The sequence below is a fragment of the Sinocyclocheilus anshuiensis genome, unplaced genomic scaffold, assembly GCF_001515605.1.
Source record: "Sinocyclocheilus anshuiensis isolate Anshui unplaced genomic scaffold, SAMN03320099.WGS_v1.1 scaffold734, whole genome shotgun sequence".
NCBI lineage: Eukaryota > Metazoa > Chordata > Actinopteri > Cypriniformes > Cyprinidae > Sinocyclocheilus > Sinocyclocheilus anshuiensis.
The window spans coordinates 394,833-403,530 of NW_015544176.1; the positions used below are offsets into that span (position 1 = coordinate 394,833).

Sequence of the window (8,698 nt, forward strand, 5' to 3'; positions counted from 1 at the left end):
AAAGACTATCAATGTACAAACAAACCAGTATCAAAGAAATAGAGTCAGCCTACCGGTAGACTTATATTTCAGCAAATCAATAAATCGAGTATTTATTATTATTATTTTTTTAGTAGCGAAATATTGAAGTGAAATTGTCGTAAAAACTGACACTCCACTGCTACTTTCCTTCTGGATCATGCATATAAACACACTTAACTCAAATATAGGCCATGATCCATCAGACTGTATCAGAAATATTAGTTGAAAATCCTTTTTCTTTGTAACTTTAAAGTTAAATAAGTATATAAACGAATTAAGCGTCTGTCGCTGATAAATAAACGCCAAGTACAATTTTCGGGGACTGTCCACTAGATGGCAGTGCAGTGCGATACGGAAGTGATGACGGCATGAGATGTTGAAATATGAAATATAGGACCACATGCATGTCTCATCAGTCCTGCTGTATCTTGAAGAGGAACATCCTGGGCTCTTCATAAACACCAAATATTTCGGGGTTCCGATGACAAACTGCAAAATAAATAAGGAAGTAGATATTATATAAACATATCAGTCTGCAGTATCTTAAATAACATAACTGAGAAACTTTTTTTTGGGCTCATGTATATTTAGAGGAAGTTGGAAAAGTTCAGGAAAAAACATTCCTTTATTATGATAATTCATTGTGCATACAGCATGCAAGTATGTGCACATAAAAAAAAAATGATAATTTTATTTTTTTTTGCTTTGAACTAACCATGTAGTATGTGTGTGTAACCTATGTAAGCAATGCCACTGTACTGAATCTTACGGTTTTTGAGCTTTAATTTCAAGATTTTTAATTTTCAAGATCAGAACCTTTTCTATATATAGCCAGGCTCAACAGCATAAACCCCAATGCATCCACATGCATGCGTTCAATTTATAGGTCAGCGCTGATGAATTCATAAACTACAAGATATGACATTGAGCACCCTCAAAACTTCCTCTGAATAGTGCAATAAGACAGTACAGCACAGAGAAATATCAAAGTTTTATTTTAAAATGTATAATAGAGGAACAGTAGTACAATTGAAAGAGAAGGAAAATGTATTCATTAGAATTCTTGAAAAAAACATAAAAAGAATAACCTGATTTGATTTGTGTTTGAGGTGAGCCCGTGGCCCCGTTTGCATCACTGTAAGAGAGTTGAAAAATACATCTTTGAAACAGCTTTTACAAAATACAGCTGAAAAAACCTTCATCTGTAGTGTTTTTTTTTCTTTTTTGTCTGTTATGTCCATATACAGTATAAAGTCAAAGGAGTACATTCATGTGAATTGAACCGATACACAAACAAAACAAGAAAACCCATAATTTGATGGTGACATGATGGTGAATGTGCACATGTGAACAGAAAGAGTGAAGGCCGGTTATCTATCTATCTATATATCTAACTATCTATCTAACTATCTGAATAAGGAAATGGAACAGAACACAAACTTTAAAATAAAATGTATCTGGACATTATTTTGGATTAAACTACTTGGTTGTAACACAGACAATAAGCATAATTAACATTTTCAAAACTATGAAACTCACCTGTGATTTAACATCTCATAGCTTGTCATATATGAAAAGAAGAGCTTCTGTTTGAAGGTTGACCTTGATATTGACTTTATAAATGTTTCACAACGGTGTTGACAAGAGGGGAAATCTTATAAAAGAGGGATATTATTATTATTATGATCATTATTAGCCTCTGTCAGGACACAGCAGTAATGTTTCATTAAAAGATATGCTACATAGGTGTACATAGTATACATGTACTACATAGAGAGTACAATACTTTCTTTCTTTCTTTTTATTTAAAAGGGTGTTTCATTCATTACAAACTGAAACAAATTTTACTTCCATGTCATTAAACATGGAAAAAAATTACAAACAGATAATGTTTTTAAAGCTTATTTGTTCTTAGACAATTGGATCAATGAAAGGTATTGCTCAAAATCTTTCATAAATTAACATCAGTCATCAACAAACTTCACGATGAAGAAAAGTTATCTGACGCTATCTCTATTTAGTAATGTCTGCCATCTAGTGGACAGAAGTGGGACTGTATGAAACGTCAAACTGTCGGTCTGTCTTCAGTCATTCTGTCATCGTCATTACGCAAAACAAAATGTAAAACACATATTGTAAAACAAAGCCTGGTAAATAACACCAAACAGTTCTGGCGACATGCGGGCTACTGCAAAGCAAAGACTATCAATGTACAAACAAACCAGTATCAAAGAAATAGAGTCAGCCTACCGGTAGACTTATATTTCAGCAAATCAATAAATCGAGTATTTATTATTATTATTTTTTTAGTAGCGAAATATTGAAGTGAAATTGTCGTAAAAACTGACACTCCACTGCTACTTTCCTTCTGGATCATGCATATAAACACACTTAACTCAAATATAGGCCATGATCCATCAGACTGTATCAGAAATATTAGTTGAAAATCCTTTTTCTTTGTAACTTTAAAGTTAAATAAGTATATAAACGAATTAAGCGTCTGTCGCTGATAAATAAACGCCAAGTACAATTTTCGGGGACTGTCCACTAGATGGCAGTGCAGTGCGATACGGAAGTGATGACGGCATGAGATGTTGAAATATGAAATATAGGATCACATGCATGTCTCATCAGTCCTGCTGTATCTTGAAGACGAACATCCTGGGCTCTTCATAAACACCAAATATTTCGGGGTTCCGATGACAAACTGCAAAATAAATAAGGAAGTAGATATTATATAAACATATCAGTCTGCAGTATCTTAAATAACATAACTGAGAAACTTTTTTTTGGGCTCATGTATATTTAGAGGAAGTTGGAAAAGTTCAGGAAAAAACATTCCTTTATTATGATAATTCATTGTGCATACAGCATGCAAGTATGTGCACATAAAAAAAAAATGATAATTTTATTTTTTTTTGCTTTGAACTAACCATGTAGTATGTGTGTGTAACCTATGTAAGCAATGCCACTGTACTGAATCTTACGGTTTTTGAGCTTTAATTTCAAGATTTTTAATTTTCAAGATCAGAACCTTTTCTATATATAGCCAGGCTCAACAGCATAAACCCCAATGCATCCACATGCATGCGTTCAATTTATAGGTCAGCGCTGATGAATTCATAAACTACAAGATATGACATTGAGCACCCTCAAAACTTCCTCTGAATAGTGCAATAAGACAGTACAGCACAGAGAAATATCAAAGTTTTATTTTAAAATGTATAATAGAGGAACAGTAGTACAATTGAAAGAGAAGGAAAATGTATTCATTAGAATTCTTGAAAAAAACATAAAAAGAATAACCTGATTTGATTTGTGTTTGAGGTGAGCCCGTGGCCCCGTTTGCATCACTGTAAGAGAGTTGAAAAATACATCTTTGAAACAGCTTTTACAAAATACAGCTGAAAAAACCTTCATCTGTAGTGTTTTTTTTTCTTTTTTGTCTGTTATGTCCATATACAGTATAAAGTCAAAGGAGTACATTCATGTGAATTGAACCGATACACAAACAAAACAAGAAAACCCATAATTTGATGGTGACATGATGGTGAATGTGCACATGTGAACAGAAAGAGTGAAGGCCGGTGAGAACAGTAAAAGCCAGGCTGAGGTTTTAAACCGGTTAACTGCAGCGACGTGCCATCATTTAAATCAACTAATTAAATATCTATCTATATATATATTTTTTTTTCATAATCTTTCATATATATATATAATATCCCTCCCACGGTGATCTGAAGGTAAGCAATACAAACAGGATCTTCTATACAGCTTTTAAAATACACTTTCATCTCGAGTAAAGGGAAAGATAGACGATTTCTGTATCAGTATAGCACTTCAATATATCCACTGCATATGAACAGAAACTCCTGCTCCTAGGAATTAACCCACAAACAATAGTTCTTAAAAAATATGCGCTTAAAATGAAATAAAAAACACAATGAATGAACAAAAGCAAAATAAAACCTCAACAAGAAGGACAAATAAAACAATATATGCATCTAAGGGTAAAGTGAATGATTGATTTTAGAATAAAAACATTTAAATCTGACGACATACACAAGCAAGGATCTACACTAAATATTTACCTGGATTTCTTATACATTATCTTTAACAATTAAACAACGATTTTGGTAGGACAAATAAAAATTAACAGTCTTGATTGCATTTTGGAGTCAATATAGTATATATATCATTAAATAATGAAATGTCAAAAAAATAAAAATAAAAATAAAGCTCCGTATGGAATAAAACACAACAGTTTCAATTTATTTCCATCCAGACCGGCTTTGGGGAAATAAGAAATTATCAAACGCAGAACAGTAAGTGCCTGTCTATGTACTTCCATAGACCTTCCACTCTACATCAGCACAAGCAAAGTGTTTTCCACTCAGCAGACACACGACAAAGTCCAAATAAACGAAACCGAAATGATCACAAATGTTACAGGGGACCAAAACAAATGTTTGGGAGTCTATTGCAAACCACCTCTTTCCATCTGCATTCTTCAAAAACGGTACACAGGTTGTTCAAGTGATTCAAAGTAAGATCAGTACCACGAACCAACTCAGGAGGGTCAACAACATCAGGTTGTTCCATCTTTACAAGTACTGCCAGTAGTTTTAACAACAACAAATGGTATGTGTGTGTGTATGTGCATTTCATAGAAAAGATGTTAAAAACAGAAAAGCATACCTGATAGGCTCCTTAGCACAACAGTGTAAAATACAAAGCTGATTAGTATAACTGAGTTGAGTAGGCTTTACGATTATTAACATCATATACAGCTTGTAGGTCCAGTATTTAAAAATAATAATAAAAATAAAAGCGTTACAGCACCAAACGTTTCTATCATTTGGCAAAATTCAAGCTTTAAGTGAATGTCAAAATGCTTTATAAAGTGTTACTGTGATGCTGTGATTCAAATAAAGCTAGCAATAATATATTCCCCTTATATTTTATCATTTTTTCTTTCTTTCTTTCCTTCTTATATTTCTCTGCTTTGTGTTTTCTCAGCATTTTCAGTAGTTTGTGTCCTGCAAAAAATCTTGGTGTGCGTTCTGCTTGGCACGATCTAACAGCCCCATATAACTTAATCATAAATATGGCTGTGGTTAATTAGAGTCACAAAACAGATTTTTGGTTCCAAGACTTGTGCAGGGAAAAGGAAAATATATAATTTCATGACAACATTTAACTAGAAAGGAAACACACACAAAAAACTCTTCCTGTAGGCGGAATTTCTATAATGCTCTTTCTTTGTTGAGCTCCTCCTCTGAGCAATATACGATCAGGTCTGTCAGGAAGCGCAGTTATGAACTGAAAATAAGTAGACGTACATTAAAAAAAAAAAAATAATAATAATTCTATCATTTTCATAAGACCATAATATCTTTCTTCATAAATTAAATAATTATGATTTCTTTTAATATGATTGGCCTATTATAACTCAGAAACGCTGTACACCCTCATCCCCTACAAAAGAAAAAAAATACATCACAGAAAAACCTGATTTTTTTGTTATATATCATTATACCTCTTTCTCTGACAGGCACACAGCCCAGACTCTGACACATAGAACAATCTTTAAATATTGGAGTCCCTCTCTAACAAATCTACATATATCTTTGTCATAACTTCACGTGCAACAAAGAGGTTTGATAGCACTTTGGAATTGTTGATTGTTTCCCAGCTATTTTTTTTCTTTGCATTTTGATTCGTTTCTCTACCAGGTTATGTCTTAATTAGTCCTTCTCGGGGGTGGCATCCGCATCCCCCTTGCAGTTGGATTGGTCAATCTTATTAGGCTCCTCCCCTTCGGCCTCCATGTCCTCGTCTCCCTCTCCGGCCTCATCAAAGTCTTCGTCGCGGTTGAATTCCAGGTCCTGCGTGCCTTGGTGGGAGTCGGCGCACTCCACGCACACGCCGTAGCGGCGAGAGCCGTGCCGTATGCCCACACTGGCCGCCAACATGAAGATCTTCTTGCATACCATACACTTGTATTTCTTATCCTTTTTGTGTACCTGCAAATGAATGTAATGTACGGGGATATTAGTGAGTGAAGCAAGATATTATATTAGTGAGTATTGTGAGGTGTGAAAACAGTCTGTGGGTGAGTATCACAAAACTTGTAAAGAATGTCTGTCATGCCACCTCAAAATCAAAAGAAATAAAAAAGACATTATATTATGCATTGAACATTCTTAGGAACATTAGAATTAAGCATTTCTGGTCCCCTAGTGTAATTCTAATTAAAATAAAATATATGTATATATAAATTTATTCTATTATATTAAATAATATTATATTATATACTCTCTATGTGTGTGTGTGTGTGTGTGTGTGTGTGTATATATACATATTTAAAATTTATGTAACATACAAAAGATATTTATAGTAGTAAAAAAGATTTATGCATGTGAATGTATATATATATATATATATATATATATATATATATATATATAATTTATAATTTTAGGGGAAATTTGGAATAAAATAAAATTGTCCCAATGCAAAAATTTGTAGTGGTTTAAAATAAGTTATCTTGAAAATAATTATTCTTTAGATGTTAAGGTGAAAGGTTTTTCTGAGATTCACTCGTATACAAAAAGTTGTGTTTCAGTCTTACCAGGGAATGTCTTTTGACGTGTTCTCGGCGAGTGAACAGCTTCCCGCAGATGTCGCAGCTGAAGGAACGCACGCCTGAGTGGATGATCAGGTGTCTCTTTAGTGTTCGTCGGTGCTTGGCAATGTAGTTACAGTGGGGACACTTCAGCTTATTGAGGGTGTTTTCGGGTGCTTCGCCTAGAGAAACCACACGAACAAAAAGATTCTCAGCACTTTTCACACCAGTTCCTGAGATATAAACAATTCAGCATGAGATTTGCCAAGCCAGCAGATGCAGTTCGTCTTGTCAGAGGCAGAATTTTCTCCATTCGTGTTATCAGCTCTAATTGTCAGTTCTGCAACATTGTGACATGCAAAAAGTGGCTTTGTGTGGCTTAGAAAGAAAATTAGCGTGTATAAGTGCCAGTATGTACCCTCAGTATGTATGTCACTCTGGAAAACAAAAATAGTAAAAACATGCTATGAAAGTGTGCCAGTTGCTATGGAAACCACATGCCAGAAGTCATAACTATATTAGTCTAATGCAATTTTCTACTGATAAACAAGCTCTATAAAAGCAGGAACTCTTTCCTTCTAGCCACCATTCCTCTTCTCAAAACTAACATCCAGAAACAGCCTGATTGTTTATCTGGGAGAAACTACTGTATAGTCGAAATTGCAATCTCTGCTTTTCGCTTCTGAAAAGATTCATCCCAACACTCAAGCTCTCACGAGAGCGGTGTCTTGTGACAATTAGACCAGAGCTGCCTGTACTACAGCTTGTGGGATTGGGGTGGGATCCAGCTTTGTTTGAGCCAAAATGGGCAAAAACAAAAGGGTCGTCAAGCAGGTTGCCAAGGGGGTGACAAGAGCCAGATCGCCTGGGAATTCAATTGAGGCTCTAAACACCACCTTGAGGGCTAAAAAAGGCCTGACAGCAGCTGTGCCATTCGTTTGAGTTGACAGGCTCAAAATTAAAGTTCAGTCTGTTACTACGGGCTTGCTGGTACTTAAAATGGTTAACGATTAACTTCCATCTAATTCTTAATGGCCAGGCCTGAGTCATAAGTCTGCTCAAGGTGAGAACTCGAATTGCGCAAATGGCAAGACTCTTCTCGCTGGGAATCTTACACTAGGCTGGATGAGACCTGCTAGGCCAGATCCGAGAGATTGGTGGTAAATGGGCTCAAGGTTTTAACCGACCCCACACTTTAAGTGCTAAGACTGACCTCAACCCCCCAAGGAAACACTACATTGCCTCTTAAGGCCCGTTCACACCAAGTACGATAACTATAAAGATAACGATAAAGATATAGTTCTAAAAATCGTTCTCAATATTAAAGAATAGCAGAGTCCACACCACAACTATAACGATGAAGACAAAGAGAAATGATATAATTGGAATCACTTTCAAAACGATTTTTCTCCAGCTGATGAACGATAAAAAAATTGACAGCCAATCAGAATCCATCCTGCTGTAACAAGATCAAGAATTTAAAGCGGCAGACGTGCGTGCACTTAGAATAAACAGACAATATCGTTTGCTGGTGTGGACGCTAATATTGTTATCTTTATAGTTATCGTTCTTGGAGTGAACGGGGCTTTAGACCTGAAATATACTCAATTACGCAAGTACATGAATGCTTCTAGCTAGTAGCTACACATCGCTGTTGTCCGAAATGTGTCTAAATGCAAGTACGCAAATGGTGTTTGCAGGCATTAGCATAAACGAAATAACTACATTTGAAGAAAACAATCCCTCCCTTTGAGAACTGACATTAGCGTTTGCAACACACTGGTGAGGTATTCGAAGTTGCTGTACTTTCCAGGCTTAAGGCCCATTCACAACAAGGACGATAATTATAACTACAAAGATATAGGCTAGGATATAGGATATAAAATCCTTCTAAATTTTAAAGGAATAGCACAGTTGATAACGATAGAGGAATGATATGCGCTGGAGTCTCTTTTAGAATATTTTTTTCCAGCTGATGAACAATATACAGGTGCATCTCAATAAATTAGAATGTCGTGGAAAAGTTAATTTATTTCAGTAATTCAACTC

General features: G+C 35.1%; 1 protein-coding gene across 1 annotated transcript in view; it reads right to left on the reverse strand.

Annotated features, from left to right (window-relative positions):
- Nucleotides 1–3,706: 3,706 nt before the first annotated feature.
- LOC107696215 (zinc finger and BTB domain-containing protein 10-like) overlaps nt 3,707–8,698 on the reverse strand; it is a 22,671-nt gene continuing 17,679 nt past the window's right edge. The window contains exons 3-4 of the mRNA XM_016496465.1: nt 6,656–6,831; nt 3,707–6,047 (exon numbers count right to left, since the gene is read on the reverse strand). Of these exons, the coding sequence (XP_016351951.1) occupies nt 5,769–6,047; nt 6,656–6,831 (455 nt within the window). The 3' untranslated portion in view covers nt 3,707–5,768. The remainder of the gene's footprint in view (nt 6,048–6,655; nt 6,832–8,698) is intronic.